General features: G+C 37.8%; 1 protein-coding gene across 1 annotated transcript; it reads right to left on the bottom strand.

Moving 5' to 3' along the window:
- Positions 1-10,583: 10,583 nt before the first annotated feature.
- Positions 10,584-15,505, bottom strand: PABPC4L (poly(A) binding protein cytoplasmic 4 like). The gene has a single exon (XM_049885279.1). The coding sequence runs from the start codon at positions 14,715-14,717 to the stop codon at positions 13,575-13,577; it is 1,143 nt and encodes a 380-aa protein (XP_049741236.1). The 5' UTR covers positions 14,718-15,505; the 3' UTR covers positions 10,584-13,574.
- Between the last annotated feature and the right edge of the window lie 7,065 nt (positions 15,506-22,570).

Raw genomic sequence — 22,570 nt, 5'->3', positions numbered from 1 at the left:
TACTAAAGGTATTTCAAAGCATAGAAAATGAAGGAATACTACCTAACTCATTCTATGAAGCCACCATATCCTTGATACCAAAACCAGGTAAAGACACCACAAAAAAAGAAAATTATAGACCTATATCCCTCATGACCATAGATGCAAAAATCCTCAACAAAATTCTGGCCAATAGAATTCAACAACATATCAAAAAAATAATCCACCATGACCAAGTGGGATTTATACCAGGTATGCAAGGCTGGTTTAATATTAGAAAAACCATTAATGTAATCCACCATATAAATAAAACAAAAGACAAAAACCACATGATCTTACCAATTCATGCAGAAAAGGCGTTTGCCAAAGTCCAACACCCATTTATGATAAAAACTTTCAGCAAAATAGGAATTGAAGGAAAATTCCTCAACTTAATAAAGGGCTTCTATACAAAGCCAACAGCCAACATCACTCTAAATGGAGAGAACCTGAAAGCATTTCCCTTGACAACGGGAACCAGACAAGGATGCCCTTTATCACCGCTCTTATTCAACATTGTGCTAGAGGCCCTAGCCAGAGTAATTAGGCTAGACAAAGAAATAAAGGGCATCTGGATTGGCAAGGAGGAAGTCAAATGATCTCTATTTGCAGATGACATGATCTTATACACAGAAAACCCCAAGGAATCCTCCAGAAAACTACTGAAACTAATAGAAGAGTTTGGCAGAGTCTCGGGTTATAAGATAAACATACAAAAATCACTTGGATTCCTCTACATCAACAAAAAGAACATAGAAGAGGAAATAACCAAATCAATACCATTCACAGTAGCCCCCAAGAAGATAAAATACTTAGGAATAAATCTTACCAAATATGTAAAAGACCTATACAAAGAAAACTACAAAGTACTACTACAAGAAACTAAAAAGGATCTACTGAAGTGGAAAAACATACCTTGCTCATGGATAGGAAGAGTTAACATAGTAAAAATGTCTATTCTACCAAAAGCCATCAATACATACAATGCACTTTCAATCCAAATTCCAATGTCATTTTTTAATGTGATGGAGAAACAAATCACCGACTTCATATGGAAGGAAAAGAAGCCTCGGATAAGTAAAGCATTACTGAAAAAGAAGAAGAAAGTGGGAGGCCTCACTCTACCTGATTTCAGAACCTATTATACAGCCACAGTAGTCAAAACAGCCTGGTACTGGTACAACAACAGGCACATAGACCAATGGAACAGAATTGAGAATCCAGATATAAATCCATCCATATACGAGCAGCTGATATTTGACAAAGTCCCAGTGTCATTTAATTGGGGAAAAGAGAGTCTTTTTAACAAATGGTGCTGGCATAACTGGATATCCATTTGCAAAAAAATGAAACAGGACCCATACCTCACACCATGCACAAAAACTAACTCCAAGTGGATCAAAGACCTAAACATAAAGACTAAAACGATAAAGATCATGGAAGAAAAAATAGGGACAATGTTAGGAGCCCTAATGCAAGGCATAAACAGAATACAAAACATTACCAAAAATGATGAAGAGAAACCAGATAACTGGGAGCTCCTAAAAATGAAACACCTATGCTCATCTAAAGACTTCACCACAAAGACCACCTACAGACTAGGAAAGAATTTTGAGCTATGACATCTCCGACCAGCGCCTGATCTCTAAAATCTATATGATTCTGTCAAAACTCAACCACAAAAAGACAAACAACCCAATCAAGAAGTGGGCAAAGAATATGAACACGCACTTCACTAAAGAAGATATTCAGGCAGCTAACAGATACATGAGAAAATGCTCTCTATCATTAGCCATTAGAGAAATGCAAATTAAAACTATGATGAGATTCCATCTCACTCCAACAAGGCTGGCATTAATCCAAAAAACACAAAAGAATAAATGTTGGAGAGGCTGCGGAGAGATTGGAACTCCTATACACTGCTGGTGGGAATGTAACATGGTACAACCACTTTGGAAATCTATCTGGCGTTATCTTAAACAGTTAGAAATAGAACTACCATACAACCCAGAAATCCCACTCCTCGGAATATACCCTAGAGGAACAAGAGCCTTCACACAAACAGATATATGCACACCCATGTTTATTGCAGCTCTGTTTACAATAGCAAAAAGCTGTAAGCAACCAAGGTGTCCATCAACAGATGAATGGTTAAATAAATTGTGGTATATTCACACAATGGAATACTACGCATCGATAAAGAACAGTGACGAATCTGTGAAACATTTCATAACAGGGAGGAACCTGGAAGGCATTATGCTGAGCGAAATTAGAGGCAAAAGGACAAATATTGTATAAGACCACTATTATAAGATCTTGAGAAATAGTATAAACTGAGAAGAATACAAACTTTTGTGGTTACGAGGAGGGAGGAAGGGAGGGTGGGAGAGGGTTTTTTACTGATTAGTTAGTAGATAAGAACTGCTTTAGGTGAACGGAAGGACAGTACTCAATACATGGAAAGTCAGCTCAACTGGACTGGACCAAAAGCAAAGAAGTTTCCAGGATAAACTGAATGCTTCAAAGGTCAGTGGAGCAAGGGCGGGGGTTTGGGGACTATGGCTTAAGGGGACTTCTATGTCAATTGGCAAAATAATTCTATTATGAAAACATTCTGCATACCACTTTGAAATGTGGTGTCTGGGGTCTTAAATGCTAACAAGCGGCCATCTAAGATGCATCAGTTGGTCTCAACCCACCTGAATCAAAGAAGAATGAAGAACACCAAGGTCACAGGATAACTATAAGCCCAAGAGACTGAAAGGGCCACACGAACCAGAGACTTACATCATCCTGAGACCAGAAGAACTAGTTGGTGCCCGGCCACAACTGATGACTGCCCTGACAGGGAGCACAACAGAGAACCCCTGAGGGAGCAGGAGATCAGTGCAATGCAGACCCCAAATTCTCACAAAAAGACCGGACTTAATGGTCTGACTGAGACTAGAGGAATCCCGGTGGTCATGGTCCCCAAACCTTCTGTTGGCCCAGGACAGGAACCATTCCCGAAGACTACTCATTAGACATGGAAGGGACTGGACAGTGGGTAGGAGAGAGATGCTGATGAAGATTGAGCTACTTGTATCAGGTGGACACTTGAGACTGTGTTGGCATCTCCTGTCTGGAGGGGGGATGGGAGGGTAGAGAGGGTTGGAAGCTAGCAAAATTGTCACGAAAGGAGAGAATGGAAGGGCAGACTCATTAGGGGGAGAGCAAGTGGGAGTATGGAGTAAGGTGTATATAAACTTATACGTGACAGACTGACTTGATTTGTAAACGTTCACTTGAAGCTAAATAAAAATTAAAAAAAAAAAATGTTAATCACATACAAATACCTTCACAGCAAAATCCAAACTAGTGTCTGACCAAACAACTGGGCACCATAGCTTAGCCAAATTGATACATAAAATTAACCCTGACAGGCATCAATGTTTAATCTAGTCTGGCTTTCCATGGCTTGTATTCCCATACAGATTACGGCCTAGAAAACCCTTAGGGGGAGTTCCACTCTGTCACATGGGGTGGCTATGAGTTAAAATCAACTTGACAGCACCTAACAACAGCAACAATAACAATGTCAGTATGTCTAGAAATATAGGAATTCCCAGGTCTAGCCCAAATACTTCTCCTCTCTATAAGAGAGGATATGCAAAAAATATTGGACTGATAGAAAGGAAGGTACTATTTCTTTATTAGCTACATAAATGTTCAATAACATAAGTTGCCAAGTTTGAAAAAGATGAATATAACTATGACATATGTCTTGAGTCTGAAGAATGTTCTATCATTTCCTGAATTTAACTCTTTTGATCTCATGCTTCTAAAGTCACTTGGATAGTGAAAGAAAATTGAAAAGTGATTCCAAGCCATAGATCAGCTTACCAATCCTGTCATATACAGTAAGAAAAAGAGCAGATGATAATGCATAATTCCATTACATAATACATTTTCAAACTAGTAAATGAGGACTATTAATGAGCCAGCTACTGACACACACACAAAAAAAGAGCATTGTTACTTTCTTTGAGAGGAGGCAAAAATATTTCCACAAATGCCATGCATGTAAAATAGAGAGTACAGTGAGAGCACTGATAGTTAAGAAAGACTTTTCCATTGAAAATAGTGTTTAACCTGGGATGTAAATGATAAACAAGAAAAGAATATGCAAGAATCAGTCAGATTAACATTAAAGGAGAGTATTCCAGACATTGAGAATGGCTCAACAGCTCAACTATTATAGATTTGGGGGGGGGGGGTCACTCTATATCAATTCATATTTTCTTGGTACTTATAATTTATCCTTGAGATAAAACCTCTACCCCTCTCAACCAAGGATATTTTGGCTCCATGTTGGAACATATTTCCTAAAGCCTAGCTGATCTGCTGTCTTATTTTCCTAGGGCCTTTAAAACAAATATGATAAAGTGAGTGGCTTTAAAGAACAGAGCATTATTTTCTCAGAGCCTTGGTGGCTAAATATGTACTCTCTCTGCCACCTCTAGGGGCAAATCTTTCCTTATTTCCTTTAGCTTCTCGTATTCCTGGCCATTTCTTGGTATTCCTTTGAGTGTAGATGGATCCTTAAGTGTTGTCTTCTCCTGTGTGGCTCTCTCTGTGTCTGTTCTGCTTTTTAGAAGACACCAGTCACAAGAGATTAATATACAGGACTCATCTTACTTTGGTTTGGCCTCAGTAATATAACAAAAAGAAAGCTTTTTTTCCCAAACTGGGTCATATTTGCAGGCACAGAGGTTAGGACTTCAACATATGATTTTTTTTTTTTTTTTTTTAAGCGGGGGCACAATTCAATCCATAACTTCAGCAAATTTCTTCACCTTGTTTACAGTGGTTGGTTCAAGGATAAAAATGTCACTCAAACATAATAAATTGACAATGAAATTTATACTGAAAATGTTGGAACAAAAAATGTTTCTTGACAGGCGCTACACAGAATGTAGACCACTCCCCTACGTTTTCATTTTGTTTTTTGTTTGCACAAACCAGTTGGAAGGTTTCTTTTATCCCCTTGCCACACACAGAACCTTAACTGATAAAAGGTTAAAACTCTGAGTGAGGTGGAGATGAGTTTGATATTTTAAGGGGCTGAAATAAGATCAGTTTATTTCCATCACATTGAACAAGGAAAATAATAGCATAAGAAATGAATTAAAAGATACACAGGGACCAGAGAAAGCAAGTTTTCATAAGTTGTAGTAAAGATCAGTGCTTCATTTTAAGAATAGTGGGAGGCCATGGAAAATTTTAAGAGTGAACCGTATTTACATTTTACCGGTATTGTTTTGGTAAAATAAAAAGAATAATGAGATTTCCATATTACCTCTGTGCCAGCTGCTTTTTACAAATTGTAAGCTATCCAATATAAATGTCTCTAGTACAAGTACTATGTATGATATATTAGTGAATAGAGTGGTGAATAATATTGGATTGTAGATTATAATCTCTAACACCTCCCATGGTAATTCAGTGAAATGATCTGTCAAAATAGTCTAGTTGTAATTTTAAGATTGATAAAGGCTATATTTCAATTTTGGCTCGAATTCAAATTGAGGCACTTCTTTGATTAGCAAAGATTTGCTGGAGTTAGTATCATGACGGCTTACTTTAACTTCAAAGAAAAACGGATTGGCAATACGTCAAAACTGAAGTACATTGGTATGCCACTGGCACACGTACAAAGATGAAATGGAATGTAAATCAAAATTGTGATGCACTAAGACTGTCAGATATGGTTACTGAGATAAGAAAATCTCCTTGGAAATACTGATAAAAAAAAGAATCATGACCAATATTCACTGAATGCAAATATTTTTAAAAAAATCAGCACTAGCATCCACCATTTTAGTAGCATTGCGTTTGGAACTTAAGTATGCTGCTAGTATTTGGCAGAATTTCAAAATGGGGATAGATTTAATATCTCAGGTGATGTACATATAAACTGGTTAACTTAAAATCTGATGCAATATCATTGCACAAGCTGCCAATATCTCAAGGAAGCTAAGCATTTTCTCTACTATAGTAAAGAATGCCACTAAGAGGATTATTTTTCTTCTCGTGCTTGATGGATTCAACTGTTTCATTCAAAGAAACTTCAATTTAGTTAAGAGCATTCAGTGAACTCTAAGACTTGACCATGAGACAAAACTAACAGGTGGCTATAAATAATTCCTGTGAACAAACTCAAGCTTACAAAATAAATTTACTTTAAATAATTCACATACAAATGAATTGTAACTCAAAATTCAGTACAGCTGTATTTTAAAAATGTTTAATATTTAAATTATGTGAGAGTCTGTTATGGATTGAATTGTGTCCACTCAAAATATGTGTCAACTTTGCTAGGCCATGATTTCCAGTATTGTATGATTGCCCACCATTTTGTCATCTGCTATGATTTTCCTATGTGTTCTACTTCTATGAAGAGGCTGGATTAGAGGCAGTTATGTTAATGAGGCAGGACACAATCTACAGGATTAGGTTGTACCTTGAGTCAATCTCTTTTGAGACATAAAAGAGAGAACAGAACAGAGAGGAGAGAAGTCTCATGCCACCAAGAAAGAAGTGCTAGAAGCACTTAGACATGGGTTCCCTGTGATGAGAAGCTCCTAGACCAGGGGAAGATTGATGACAAGTATCTTTCACCAGAACCAACAAAGACAAAAAGTCTTCCTGGGAGCTGGTAGCCTGAATTTGGACTTCTAGCCTCCTAGATTGTGAGAGAATAAATCTCTGTTTGTTAGAGCTATCCACTTGTGGTATTTCTGTTATAGCAGCACTAGATAACTAAGACAGAGTCACGTCACATTTGTGTAATAAAGTATTTTGAAAAGCTTCTGTAAATACAATTTTATTAATTCATGTATTTTGAATGTAACAGTTTTTTTTTTTTTTTTTTCACTAAAGACCTAACAAATCCTTTAATAAATAAAACGAGCACTCATTAATTTATCTTCATGGTTAGGTTGTTACATATCAGGGTCATTTTGTAGGTGTGTAACTTTTTAGGTTTTTCACAAGGTTATTTATTACACTGTCTGTAGGAAGTATGCTTTTAGAAATTCTTACACAGAAAGAGTTGATGATGGTCTACACATTGAATAAAGAGTTTCTTCTCCCTGGTGGTAGGATTCTAAAATATTAGTATGTATGAAAATATGTTGGTCTTAGGTGACATTGAATTAAGCCTCAAGAAACTAATATTTTATTAAATGTGGATTTATAGGGAAACATTCTTGACTATTTGTAATCTGTTGATAATTGCTGTTTGGTGGAAATCTATATACATAAGATATGCTGACTAAATTGAATCTTTTCAACTACAGTTTTCACTAGTTGCCTAATTTAGACATAATAGAGTATGATATTGTGAAAGAACATGAGCTTCACTACCAAACAAAAATGATGAATTTAAGTTTATTGAGAATATGGCATGTACATTTGCCTAATTTGTTCCTTAAGATTGTGCAACATAAGGTAGCGGAAAATCACCAGCTGGTGTTCAGTGTTGAAGACTCTTTGTAGGGAGAAAATGGGATTTTGAGACCTATATGTAAAAACCAAAAACCAAACCCAGTGCCATCGAGTCGATTCCGACTCAAAGCGACCCTATAGGACAGAGTAGAACTGCCCCATAGAGTTTCCAAGGAGCACCCTGGCAGATTCAAACTGCCAACCCTTTGGTTAGCAGCCATAGCACTTAACCACTATGCCACCAGGGTTTCCACCTATATGTAAGCAAGAGTCAAAAGAATACTAAAGAAAATTATATAGGTACTAAAATAACAGATTAGGTATAAATAATTAAAAAAAAAAATCAGGAATTGGTGGTGGTATTGTTGTTGGGTGTCATGGAATCCTTTCTGACTCATAGCAACCTCATGTGACAAGAGTAGAACAGCCTCACAGGGTTTTCCAGGCTATAATTTTTACAGGAGCAGATCACCAGGTATATCTCCTACGGAACCACTGAGTAAGTTCAAACAGCCAACCTTTCAGTTAGCAGTCAAGCACTTAACCATTCCACCACCAGGGCTCCTTATCCAGGATAGTCATCACTATTTCATGTATGGAAATCCTGGTGGCGTAGCGGTTAAGTGCAATGGCTGCTAACCAAAAGGTCGGTAGTTCAAATCCGCCAGGTGCTCCTTGGAAACTCTATGGGCCAGTTCTACTCTGCTCTATAGGGTCGCTATGAGTCAGAATCGACTCCATGGCAGTGGGTGGGTTTATTTAATGTATACAGCCCTGGTGATTTAGTGGTTAAACTCTCAGCTGCTAAGCTAAAGGTTGCAGCCTTAGAAACCCTATGGGGCAGCTGTACTCTGCCTTATAGGGTCTTTATGAGTCAGAATTGACTTGATGGCACACAACAAGTTGAATGCATATTCCTACATCTATTTCATTGTATTCCTTTCAGAACTTCATCCTGCATGAAACTTGGAAAGTTGACTCCTTCCCCAATTCTAGTGGCAGATGCTGATAAATTTGTCCCAATATTGCACAATGAGAACTGATGGGGTAAGGAGAGTTGTTAGAGTTTCTAGGAGAAGTATCATCTTCTGAATGTTGTTGTATCTGAGTGTGATGACAGGAATTTCTACAACCATCTTGCCACTAACCTGATGATTAAGCCAACATATGGAGGGGGAAGAGCCAAGAAACTCCAAGAGAAGTAGTGCAGAAGCCCTGATATACCATCCGAGAAGACGCCTTAAATCTGGAACTTTTGCAATAGGTAAAATACCCTTTTCCAGTTTAAGATCTTCTGTTAAATGAAGCTGAAGCCATTCTGAGGATGTGTAATTTGTTCTACCATGAAAAACATATAGATTAAAAATGATCTTTTCTAGCTGTTTATCTACCGTAAAAAAATTACGAGGCATATTTTCTAAATATAAAAGTAAGTTAATTCTAAATTTTAAATGTTAGCTGAATTATACTTTAAAAATTAAATCCAGAACTGTCTTTTAAATAGTCAATTATTCCTCATGAAATCTTGATCTATATCCATGTTTTCTTTTCAATTAGTCCCATAATTGTAACTTAAAAAAAAAGAAATAATATTTCATATAGGAGTTGGCTTTTAAAACATGAATTGAGTATCTTAATTCAAAATCCAAGTTGTTTTCAGTTTATTTCTAAGAGAAACTGGTTTTCCAAAAATTAAAGAAATATTTAAAAAATAAAATAAAAATCATTTTCAGACACATCTTCACCATTTCAAGATTAGACTTTATTTGATCTTTTCTCCATGGATTTATATAATATTAAGAACATGAATATATCAACTTCGAAAAGTTTATTTTTTCCCAAATATAGATTTCCATTAAAAATTAACATATAAAATGTTAAAAGGCACATATTTATTGAATTGGCTGTACATGTAAGCACGCATTTATACAACAGTTTTGGCAATGTGTGTGGAGATGGAGCGTGGAAACAGTGGGACAGGGTTACTCTATGTAAGTTAGTTTTTACTGGAATGTACATCAGAAATGTAAAAGTTCTACTTATTTTTCAAGGCACTTGGGCATGGAAGCCTTAATTTTCTTAACAGAATGAACTTCAGCTGTTTCCCTGGGCCATTCTACTGCCACTACAATGACTTGATATCGTACACACATATACACACACAAAGATCTCAATGAGTAAAATTCAAATAAATTAATCAATGATATCCACAGGACCATATATTTTTATAAGCTGACTTTTCTTACCTAAATATTGAAAACAAGCTATTTCAACACAGAGGGTTGATTAGTGTGTGTCAAGAAGCTATAGCCACAATTTATCCAGACAACTAATAGCAGTTGAAACATTTAAATATTTGCACCACCAAGGGATTCCAGATATCTGATAGCATGTTAATTCCTGTGCATATAAGAGAGGAGAACTAAGTTCTCATTATCTTAATACCCTATGTATTATAATATTTGAATATTTTGGTGGACTGGATTATTCAGAATGAGACGTCAAACCATGACACACCTATCACGTTCCCAATTCTGTTGTCTGGTACCCTTTTTTAATAACACTCTGCTTTTGAGATAAATACTGATCAACAAAGTCAGAGAGCCAATGAATTAGATTTGGCATACAAGTTGCATATAAATTCTTATGATAGGTAAGTATTCACCAAAACATGGCACTAAAGATTGAAAAGTATGCCATTTTAAGATTAACTATTGGCTCTAGATAAGAAACTTTATAGACAAAAGTTTTGTAGACAGTATTGAGAATATGAAACTCTAAAATTAATAGAAAACAATATAGATTAATTTTATGTATGATGTTTCCAAAGTGTTTTGAAGCATAACATCAAAGCCATATCAGTAAAAGATTAAAAATTTAGAGTTTAAAAATTTTAAACTTTGGAATGATTCTTAAACTATAACAAACAGAGAATATTGGGAAGAAAAAAGTCTAAAGCTTTATCCTTACTACGTAAAGAAATCTTCCATATTCACAAATAAAAATAATCCCAAAAGAAAATTATACTCAAATCATGAAACATTAACTCACAAATGTAAAAATACAAATGGCCACTAGATATAAGAAATGTTTAACATTTGTAGTAATAAAAAAATTTAAATAAAATAATTGTGATATATGTTATTTTATATAGCATATCAAATTTGCCAACATAAACAGAAAAATGAAACCTCATTTTCTTTGGAGTATATGGAAATAGCCGTTCTCTATATTGACAATGGAAGTGTAAGTGGCACAAATTTTCTGGACATTTGGGCAATGTTCATCAGTTATTTTAAAAATTGCTTTCTCTGTAACTATTAACTCCACTTCTACACTTTTTCTTAAGAAAATTATTGGACACATCCATACACATGCACTTGCAAATATGCTCATCCCAGAGCAATCCAAGAAAGAACAAAAAAAAAGGAGCAACCTATATGCTTATTAATAGGAGCTTAGTTACACTGTGGTACCATCACCGAGCAAAATGTAAAAGTCACTAAAATTATGATGTAAATAATTGTTTTGTGAGCACACAAGTTGACCACAGCATACTGTCAAATTAAGAAAGCCATTACACAATTTACAACGATTCTCTTCTTTGTTAAATCATCTACGTTTTCATAAGTAGAAAAAAACTGGGGGAACATCTAACACATTGTAACATCTGTCTGCACAAAAGTATTACATGATTCTCAGTAATTTTTTCATTGTCTAAGAGAAATTTTAATTTTGAAACTGTGTGATGATGAATAAAACCAAAACTGAACCTGTTGCCGTCCAGTCAATTCCGACTCGTAGCGACCCTATAGGACAGAGCAGAATTGCCCCGTAGGGTTTCTAAGTGCGGCTAGTGGATTCCAACTGCCGACATTTTGATTTGCAGCCATAGCTCTTAGCCACCGTGATGATGAAGAGACACTTACAAATAAACAGAAGTACATTTTATTCATTTTTGCATAAAGTATTGCCATAGAAAAATATTTTAAATTTCTTCCGTTCTAGTAATAGAAGCAGTCCCTGGGTTATGAATGTCCGACTTACGTACAATACATACCAGTTACCAACCAACCCCAATTAAAGCCTATTATATTAAAAATCAGAGGTTCGTACAATGGTTCGCAATGACAAACAGGCACTACTTTGTGACACACATCAAACATTATTATAATTACTGTGTTATTATGTTAAAGACGTCTTAGTGTATTTGGAAGTGTTTCTTTAATGTTTTTTATATGTAGAAAGGTACACTATATACTAAGACAAACATTTAACTAACTGATGTTAAATAGGAACCATACATAACTGTTCCGACTTGCATACAAATTTGACTTAAAGACAGATTTAGGAATGGAACTTGCATGTAATCCAGGGACTGCCTTATAAGGAATAGAAGCAAAAAACAGAAGCAGAGCCAAAAACAAACGAAACAAAAAAAATTTTCTAGGCACCTTTGGTATAAGTGAATTGGAAACTTTAAAGTAATTATTAAAATGTAAAAACATTATTCTTCTATTTCCAAATGGATCTGAAGTGGCACACATTACAAGTCAACATAATAAAATCCTTAAAACAAATATAAAAAGGAGCTGAGTAATATGGCTAAAAGGCAAGAAGGGAGGAGAGGTCTGGGAATGAAACTAAATGAGGATAAAAATTAGGTTCAAAAACAGGCTATGTGGTATAATTGTATCAGAAAAGCGATGAGTGAGCTTCTGTTTAAATCAAGGTTAAAAGTGAGTTTTAAAGGGTTACATAGATCTCACAGTCTAATAAAAGGAAACATGAGTTCATAAAAATAAACTTTTACACTTCTCTGACCCCTGAGAGAATATTATTACATGGAACAACATAAAATACAGATTACAAAACACAGTGTTTTTCAACCAGACATAATATGGCCAAATTTACAATATTGGTATTTGATAAAAACTTAAGGCACACTATCAAGCTGTCTATGCATGAAGAGAAATAAGGCCAGGCCATCTTTTGGTCACCTGAGTTGATGCAGGTTTAAAACGCATCAAGGATTTACTCTGCAAGTCGCAATTTAGATGACTAGCAAAGACCTGAATCACAGGCAACCAATGGAAAGAATATCAAAATATCCTATCTATCAGGTATGCAGTCAACATTAAAAACCTCCATCATCTCCATTCTAGTCATTATTGGAAAAACTCATGGCATGATAACAAAATTATAAGAAATTCTACCTTTCCTAGTACTTTACCCATTAATTAAAAATTAAATTAGATCTTTAATTCAATTTGTACCATGTCTAATTTTTAACTTCTGATTTCTAAAAAAAGTCAGATGATAAATTAGAAAACGTGTTTGTAACAATACATTTCTTTGGAATCCTCAGACATAAGAACTATTTTGAGACTATTTTGAGACATAAGAACTATTTTCATAGAAGAAATTAAAGCTAGCAATATTATTAAAATAAAGAAAACATGCAATAAACTCAATTACCTCACTTCTGTTAGTTCAAAATGTAATAAAAATATGTCTAATTATACTTATTGCTATGACTACTACATAAAAATAAGAAAAAAAATACAATTTTGCAATTAGAACCAAACTTCTAAGATTCATTTATTTTTAAACACACGCACACACACACACACACACACGGCTTTGTGTATGCAGGAGCTTAACTGTGTTTACTTATTAATCTGTGGTGCACAGTTTCACCTGGTGGTGCAGTAGTTAAGAGCTCAGCTGCTAACCAAAACGGCAGCAGTTCAAATCCACCAGCTGCTCCTTGGAAACCCTGCGCGGGCAGTTCTGTTCTGTCCTATAAGGTCGCTATGAATTCCACGGCAACGTTTTATTTTACTGTTTTCTTTCCAGGTAAAATAGTACACTATGGATTAGTAAATAAAACAATCAAGCCCAAGCTACCTTGTTTACTCTAAACCGCTGTATACTGTGTTTACTGATTTAATCCGCACCTGTTTTTTATCACAAAGTTTACTAAACTAAGTTGCCAACACACAGGGTCTGAAATTTACTAAGGACAATTTAGGCAGGGATGACTGTCATTCCCCCGCCTCTTCCAACTACTGGTTGTCAAAGCATGTTTTTCTTTCTTCATTCCTCTGCGCTAGGGCTATGTTGAGAGGCTTGGAGCCCAAGATGCGGCCATTCATCTCAGTCATTGCTTTAATAGCTTCCTCATGAGAGGAGAAGCAGATCAAGCCAAACCCTTTACTTCGGCCTTCTTCCTGCATTACCTTAACTCTGCTAATTGATCCAAATGAAGCAAATTCCTTCCGTAGTTTTTCATCATCAATGGTGTCATCAAGGTTCTTAATATAGAGCTTCGCTCCCCGGCACCGGCGAAATCTTTCTTGTCTCAGCTGCTCAAACATTTGCTTTAACTCAGCCTGTCGCTCTATCTTCTTTTGGGCTCGGCCTACAAATATCAGCTGCCCATTTATGTCCTTGCCGTTCATTTCTTCCACAGCATTTTTGGCAGCCTCATGGCTAGCAAAACTCACAAAGCCAAAGCCTTTGGATTTGCCACTGGAATCTGTCATCACCTTAACACTCAGAGTTGTACCATATTTGCTGAAAACTTCCTTCAGTCTCGTATCATCCATGTCATCTCCAAAGTTTTTGATGTAAACATTGGTGAATTCACTGGCTTTGTTTTTGAGCTCAGATTCTCGATCTTTGCGGCTTTTGAATCGGCTAACAAACACTCTGCAGTTCTTGAGCAGGGTCCCATTCATCTCTTCAATGGCCCTGTCTGCAGCACTCTGGTTCTGAAAGTGCACAAATGCATAGCCCTTGGAGCCTTGATCATCACTCATCACCTTGGAGGATAGAATCTTCCCAAAAGTTGAAAAATGTTCATAAAGGGTTTTATTGTCAATGGATTTGTCCAGATTCTTGATGAACACATTCCCAATTCCAGATTTTCTTAAGTAGGCATCACGTTGAGACCACATGAGACGGATGGATTTGCCTTTTATCACGTCAAAGTTCATGGTGTCCAGGGCTTTCTGGGCATCAGCCAGGTGCAGGAAGTTCACATAGGCGTAGCCCAGGGAGCGGCGCGTGACCAGGTCCCTGCAAATGCGGATGGACAACACCGGCCCCACGGTGCTGAACTTCTTAAACAACAGGTCCTCCGTGACATCTGCGTGTAGGTCACCCACATACAGAGAGGCCATGCGGTACTTGGCTGCTACATTCATCTCCCTGGCCCTCACCAGCGTGAACCTGTCACCAGTAGTTCCAGGAGCTATTCCTGCAGGAGCTGGCCTGGCCAAAGCTCAGGCCGGACCGGGTTTGGTGGCCTCGAAATCACAGCTTCGAGGCAGAGCAGTGGGGCTCGGGTACAGCTCCCCCAGGCTCAGGCAATACTCTCATCGATAAGCACGACTGTAACCAATTCAGCCCGCCCTGGAAGTTGGCAATGGAACTTTGAAATCTCAGTGAAAGGATATTAGGAAAAGAAGTTCCTAACCCGCCAATTTGTCGAGGAATCTTCAAGTGGCGGGGTGGCTCTCAGTCGGCGCTTTCTCCACGGACGCCCCGGACGCTACTTTCCGAGTAAAAATAGGCCTCACTGCGGCTGGTTTACAGTTTCAGCTCAGCCGCCGGGGGAAGGACTCCACAAGTGGTGTCCGCCGCGGCGGCCGGGGGCCGGAGCAGGGCGACCCGCCCCAGGGCACGGCGAGGCCCGATCCCGCCGCGTCGCAGTCGCAGGCGCCGCCGCTCCGGCGCGGCCCGGGAGCAATGCGGGCGGCGGGCCCCCTGAGCGCCGGAGAGCCTCCGAGCGGCAGACCCGCGCGGGACACCGGAGAAGGACGCGCGGGGCGGGGGGAGGCGGACGGACCGAGCGGCGGCCGGAGGGACGGACGCGGCCGAGCCGGGGCGGCGCAGGGGCTGGGGGCTCACCCGCGCTGCGGCCGGCCGGGGCGAGCGGGCGGGAGGCGGGAAACCCGGAACTCGCGCGCTCGACTTCCCGCGCGCTGGCTGCCAAGTGGAATGTTTTCTTTTCAATATTTTTTCAAAATGTTCTTCTTCCCCCCGCCCCCGCACACGTTCCCCCTCCTCCCCTCGGACAGCTTAGCCCAGAAGCGGGAGGCGGTGACTTGGGTGGAGAAAAGGAAGCCCAGGGGAGTGGCCGGGTTAAAACCCACCCTCCCGCAGGGCTTTGCTCGGGGCTGACCGGAGGAGCTGTTCCCGGTTGTGGCTCTGGACCTATCACTTTCTCTGCTTAAAACCCTCCAAAGACCTCCTGTGACTCTTGGGTAAGGCCCCACATCCTCACCTTGCTCTACAAAGTTCTGTAGGATTCTTTCCATGTTCCAGGTTCAACTGCTGCTTGGTTCCCCTTACTAAACTCCAAGACACACTCTCCTTGTCAGGGCCAACTTTAAAAGAATGTGTTGCTCAGAAATCAGTTTAACTGAACTTTACAAATAGAAGCTTTCCCTAATTCCCTCTGAAAGTTTGCATTTCCCTCTTAGAAACTCTTAGTCTATGCTTCTGTAGCGTTTGTTTAATTATAATATATTGTACATTCCGTGAGGACCATGCTTATTTTACTCCCAGGACTAACTCAGGAACTTACTGAGGTGCTCAGTATTTATTGAATGAATTAATTGTGTAGAACAGACGAGATATTTAACCTATCTGGGCTGGCTTTCACTTCCAGAGACAAGGAGATAGTGACACCTTAGCGAGTATTGTAAGGATTAAAGGAATAGGTTTGGAAATATCTTACACAATATCTAGCACGTAATGAATTCTGAATGGCATTGCTTTCAATTGCCTCTATTACTAAATACAATTCCTTAATATGACTTGTAGAAAACTTTAAAATTTGAATTGTAATGTGCGTTAGTGTGTCAGGATCGGTTACTTGCAAAATTGAATTTGATGAATCAGTTTACATAAGGCTGATTCGGTGCTTTTCAAACTTTAATGGACATGGGAATCACCTGGGAGCTTGTTAAAAAGCAGAATCTGATGCAGTAACTTGGGGTGGGACTTGAGAGTACATTTCTAACAATCTGCTGGATGTTGGTCCCTGAATTACACTTTGAGTAGCAAGGCTTCAAAGTTAAATGAGTGAGTTCCCATTTTAGTGGGTCTTTGTTTATGTAGGAGACTTCCTGGCTCAATGGTTAAGAGCTTGACTGCTAACCAAAAGATTGGCAGTTTGATCTCAGAAGACAATGATAACCAAATGAAACCAAATCCATTGCTGTCCAGTCAATTCTGACCCATAGAAATCCTATGGGACAGAGTAGAATTGCCCTGTATGGTTTCCAATGAGTGGCTGGTGGATTTGAACTGCCTACCTTTTGGTTAACAGCCATAGCTCTTAACCACTGCATTAATGACACTCTAGCAAAAATCATTTTTAGAAATATATAATGAAGAATGAGTTTCATATAAAATCCAAACTCCTTTTAACCTGTCTAAATGGAATTGGAATAAAGATCTATGATTCTTCTCAATTTATTCCTAACTTTTTTTTCTTTATGAAATTTATTCTGATATGTGTAGCTTCTGTGGGATCATTCGGTAAAATAAATAAATGAAGTAATTTTTTTTTTTTTTCTTAAACCATATCTAACAGACTAGAGTTTTAAAAAGGAGGGGGAAAAAAACCTGACATAGTTGGTGGATACCATCAATGGTTTGGGCAGCATTCCAGCACATACTTTAAAAGTTCAGATGCTCTTTGGCAATGTTTGAAGTAAAACAAAACAAAACAAAAACCGAGCACCATATTTAATTTTTTTTAGATAATATTAAAAAGAAAATTTGCAGCATTCATGTCCTGAGAATTTTTTCTGAACATTTTTCTTTATTTCTAGAAAATATGCCTATGAACACATTATTCGAACAATAACAATTCAAATCTAGCAAGAAACCAAAACATTTCAAGAAATCATAGGTTTTTCATTCTACTCTAATATCACATTCTCACTGTGAAGTGAGAGTTTCCAAATTCAGAAATTAGTCTTATAGCCTTGTTTCATCAATTTACATACAACAGGTACAAATCTCAGTTTGTTAAATGACCACCAGTATGCTCGTTATTGTTTTCTATTGATTATGCTGCTTTTATCTTTATATTTTAACAAAGTAAAAAAATAAATATATAAGCATCAATCATTCTTCTCTTTAATTCTCTCTATCTCGTCATTTTGTCAGTTGTGATCATTCAGTAATTTCTTCATTTCGGGTTGTATTTTACATTTGCTCTTTCCATTCTTGTTGCCACTGCTTTTGCCTTATTTCCTTGTGTGTTCTTCTTGCATGAGTCTTATACACATTCATTCTTGGTTCTGGCTGTCCATATGCCAGTGCGTCTTACATTTTGCTGCCAGAATAATTTTACTAAAACCCGTCTTATGATTTTAGTAAATATTAGTAAATGACTTCCTAGACTTGGCAAAATCAATCCTATGGTAATTCCATATATCCTCTCCATCGAGCTAATCCTGCACTTGTTTTATATGCACATGCAATAAATTCTTCTGTGAATATCCTCCTTCCCCTTTATTTTCCAACCTTTACTATGCTTGAATCTCATTTTTCTCTAACAATTATTTTTCTTAATTCTTCCAACTCACACTGATTATTTTTCTTTTTTCTGAAACAATTTATTTAATAAGTGCATTTCATTTTAGCACCTAATTCTGGCATGAGCTTATTGGCTCTGTTAGACCTTGACTTAAAATTGCTGTTGGTGCAATGGGTAAACTCTTGGCTGTTAAACAAAAGGTCAGTGGTTCAAACTCAACCACTCCAAGGAACAAAAGACCTGGAGATCTGTTCCCATAAAGATTAATTTAGAGCCTAGGAAACCCTATGGGGCAGTTCTACTCTATCATATAGTGTCACTAGATTTGAAATTGACTGAATGGCACACAACAACAACAATGATGTTGTTGTCTTAAGCTTTCCTTGCTACTTGTTGCAGGTATGTATATTGTCGACTTGCATGCCTTCTTACCACCTTGAATATTCTGCCAATATTTTGCCTCACTTTGCAATAAGTTGTTATTTGTGCAACCTCATGTTATTTTGTTCAATCAGCCTTCAATGTTCAAGTTTGCCATGTGGATGGATCACAGAATTAGGAGGAAACAAGATTGCTCTTCTGTTTAAATGGCAGAAAAACTGCCGGTGTTCCTTTTTACTGGTATTGATCTCAATGGAAGTCATTGCTTATCTTGGTATATATTTTGGAGAAATTAATAGAAAACTATTTTGAGTATAGAAACGCCCTTTAAAGTAAAAACCTGTTATGCTAATTGCTGAAGATCATTCAAAAGTGACTGCAGCAGTATATCTAAAGGGAACTGCCAGAAATTCAAGCAGAATTCAGAAGAGGACACGAGACCAGGGATATCATTGCTGATGTCAGATGGATCCTGGCTAAAAGCAGAGAATTCCAGAAAGATGTTTACCTGTGTTTTATTGACTATACAAAAGCATTCAACTGTGTGTATTGTAATGAATTATGGATAACGTTGGGAAGAATGAGAATTCCAGAAGACTTAATCGTGCTCGTGAGGAATCTGTACGTAGATCAAGAGGGAGTCATTTGAACAAAACAAGGGACTACTGTGTGGTTTAAAGTCAGGAAAGGTGTCAGGGTATCCTTTCACCATACCTATTCAATCTCTAAGATGAGCAAATAACCCTAGAAGCTGGACTATATGAAGAATGGGACATCAGGATTGGAGGAAGACTTGTTAACAACTTGCATCGTTCAGATGACACAACTTTGCTTGCTGAAAGTGAAGAGGACTTGAAGCACTTATTGATGAAGATCAAAGACCACAGTCTTCAGTATGGATTACATCTCAACATAAAGAAAATAAAAATCCTCACAACTAGACCAATGACCAACATCATGATAAATGGGGAAAAGATTGAAGTTGTCAAACATTTCATTTTACTTGGATCCACAATCAACACTTACGGAAGCAGCAGTCTAGAAATCAAAAGACGTACTGCATTGGGTAAATCTGCTGCAAAAGACCTCTTAAAAGTATTGAAAAACAAACATGTCATCTTGAAGACTAAGGTGTGGCTGACCCAAGCCATGATGTTTTCAGTCACCTCCTATGCATGTGAAAGCTGACGATGAATAAAGAAGACCAAAGAAGAATTGACACCTTTGAATTGTAGTGTTAGTGAAGTATATTGAATATATCATGGACTGCCAAAAGAATGAACAAATCTGTCTTGGAAGAAGTACGATCAGAATGCTCCTTAGAAGTAAAGATGGGGAAACTATGTCTCACATACTTTGGACGTATTGTCAGGAGGGATCAGTCCCTGGAGAAGGACATCATGCTTGGCAGAGGGTCAGCTAAAAAGAGGAAGACCCTCAATTAGATGGATTGACACAGTGACTGCAACCATGGGCTTAAGCATAACAATGATTTTGAGTATGGTGCAGAACTGGGTAGTGTTTAGTTCTGTTGTGCATTGGGTCGCTATGAGTTGGAACTGACTTGATGGCACCTTTTTTAACAACAATTAGGTCAAAAAAGTTTCTGAAGTTTTCATGAATCATTGCTCTTATGTAATCAACTACTACTAATTTTTTTTTCTTATTTTTGTTCAAAATGGCCTGTAGTATATTAGAAAATAAATAAATAGGATGTGTTTTTATGGTATTATGAAACTTTCATGTTTAATATCCATTCCAAAGCATAATACTGTATCTTTCAGAATATTTGGTTCAATTTTACTTGACAATTATGTTCTCCTTCCAGTTATGACCGTCTTAAGATTATTTCCTCTGCTTCAAATGTAGTTTTGACTCTTTCAGAAGGAGATATATGATTTATATTTCAGAGTTATCCTTCTCCATAGGGAGCATATAGATATTTATCAATAAATAATGTTTGTTCACTAGTAGATTCTGATAAAAGGTTCAAATCAATCCAAAATATCATTTGCCAGTAAAATTCTAAGCCATGATAGCTATATAAAACTGAATAAGATGCAGCACTTTTTCTCAAAGGTATCGTGGACTCTTATTAGAAAAAGAAGCCACATAAACAATTTTCAAACAATGCAAATTCCATAATCCAAGAACACGTAACTTAGAAATATAGCATAAAAAGAAATCAGCAATTCTGCCCTCAGGCAGGTGCCAAGAGATTCTTCATTTTGCCATTTTAAGGGCCTTCACTACTTCGCTTGTACCCTCTTTCCTTGGTCCAGAACGCTGAGTTCATCTTGCTGTTTGCACAACATGTTCAAAACCTGGAAAACTATTCATCCTGTATCTCAGATTCTTCACAGTGTCATTTCTGTACAACTATCAGTTGTTCTGATCACCAATGTTGATCACCTTTTATAACACAAAATCATTGTGTTATCTTGCTACAAAACCCCCATCCTCACCAGGGGTAAATTTAAGAAAGGATAGAGGGAGAAAGGGGTCTGAGAACTAACCACTTCTTGTCCAGTTTTCTTTCTTTCTTCTATTTTTAATTGTACTTTAGATGAAGATTTACAGAGCAAATCAGTTTCTCATTAAACAATTAATACAGATATTGTTTTGTGACATTGATTGCCAACCCCATGACACGTTGATACTCTCCTCTCCTCGACTTTGAGTTCCTCAGTGCCAGTTTTACTGTCCCCTCCTGCCCTCTTTTCCCTGCTCATGGGCTGGTGTGCTTATTTAGTTTTGTTTCGTTTTATGGCCCCGTCCAATCTTTGGCTGAAGGGTGAGCCTCAGGAGTGACTTCAGTGCTCAGTTAAAAGTGTGTCTGGGGGCCATATTCTCAGGGTTTCTCCAGCTCTGTCAGACAAGTAAGTCTGTTATTTTTTATTTTTTGTGAGTTAGGATTTTGTTCTACATTTTTCTCCAGCTCCATCTGGGACCCTCTATTGTGATCCCTGTCAGAGCAGTCAGTGGTGATAGCCAGGTACCATCTAGTTGTGCTGGACACAGGCTGGTGGAAGCTGTGGTACTTGTAGCCCATCAGTCCTTTGGACTAATCTTTGCCTTGTATCTTTGGTTTTCTTCATCCTCCCTTGCTCCAGAAGGGGTGAGACCAGTGGAGCGTCTTAGATGGCTGCTCACAAGCTTTTTAGACCCCAGATGCTACACACCAAAGCAGAATGTAGAACATTGTCTTTATAAACTGTAATGCCAGTTGGCCTAGATGTCTCCCTAGACCATAGTCCCCAGCCCTCAGCCTAGTAATTTGGTCCCTCAGGGAGTTTGGATGTGACTATAGATCTTCCAAGACTTTGCTGGGTCAAGTTGTGCTGCCTTACCCGGTATTGTGTACTGTCTTACCCTTCACCAAAGCTACCATTTATTTATTGTCTGTTTAGTATTTCCCCCTCCCCACCCCTCCACTTCCTTGTAACAATTAAATATTGTTTCTTGTTATGTGTAAACCTTTTCATGGGTTTTTATAATAGTGGTCACAAAGAATATTTGTCCTTTTTATGATTTATTTCACTCAGCATAATGCCCTTCAGATTCATCCATCTTATATTTCTCAGATTCATCATTGCTTTTTATCATTGCATTGTATTCCATTGTGTGTATGTACCATAGTTTGTTTATCCATTCATCTGTTGAGGGCACTGAGGTTGTTTCCATCTTTTTGCTATTGTGAATAATGCTGCAGTGAACATGGGTGTGCATATGTCTATTCATGTGACATCTCTTATATTTCTAGGATATTTTCCTAGGAGTGGGATTGCTGGATCATGTGGTATTTCTATTTCCCCCACTGTCCTTTTTTTAAAGGAAAGATAGGGTGTCATTGCAAAAGTTAGCCCTGTTCCCTCTAAAGTTGATGAAGAGAGATTGAGGGTCACCATATACTCTTCAGAAACCCTGATGGCATAGTGGTTAAGTGCTATAGCAGCTAACCAAAAGGTCTGCAGTTCGAATCCACCAGGCGCTCCTTGGAAATTCTGGGAGACAGTTCTACTCTGTCCTGTAGGGTCGCTAAGAGTTGGAATTGACTCAACTGCAATGGGCTTTTTTTTTTTTTTTTTGGCTTTTATATACTCTTCACGCCAAGGAGGA

This window comes from Elephas maximus, chromosome 5 (genome assembly GCF_024166365.1).
Source record: "Elephas maximus indicus isolate mEleMax1 chromosome 5, mEleMax1 primary haplotype, whole genome shotgun sequence".
NCBI classification, from domain to species: Eukaryota; Metazoa; Chordata; class Mammalia; order Proboscidea; family Elephantidae; genus Elephas; species Elephas maximus.
Note: the sequence above shows the minus strand (reverse complement) of the source record. Positions and strands in the feature narration are given on the sequence as shown.

Excerpts from the sequence above, each read along its gene's own strand:
- PABPC4L (XM_049885279.1), bottom strand. The coding sequence starts at position 14,717 with ATGAATGTAGCAGCCAAGTACCGCATGGCCTCTCTGTATGTGGGTGAC.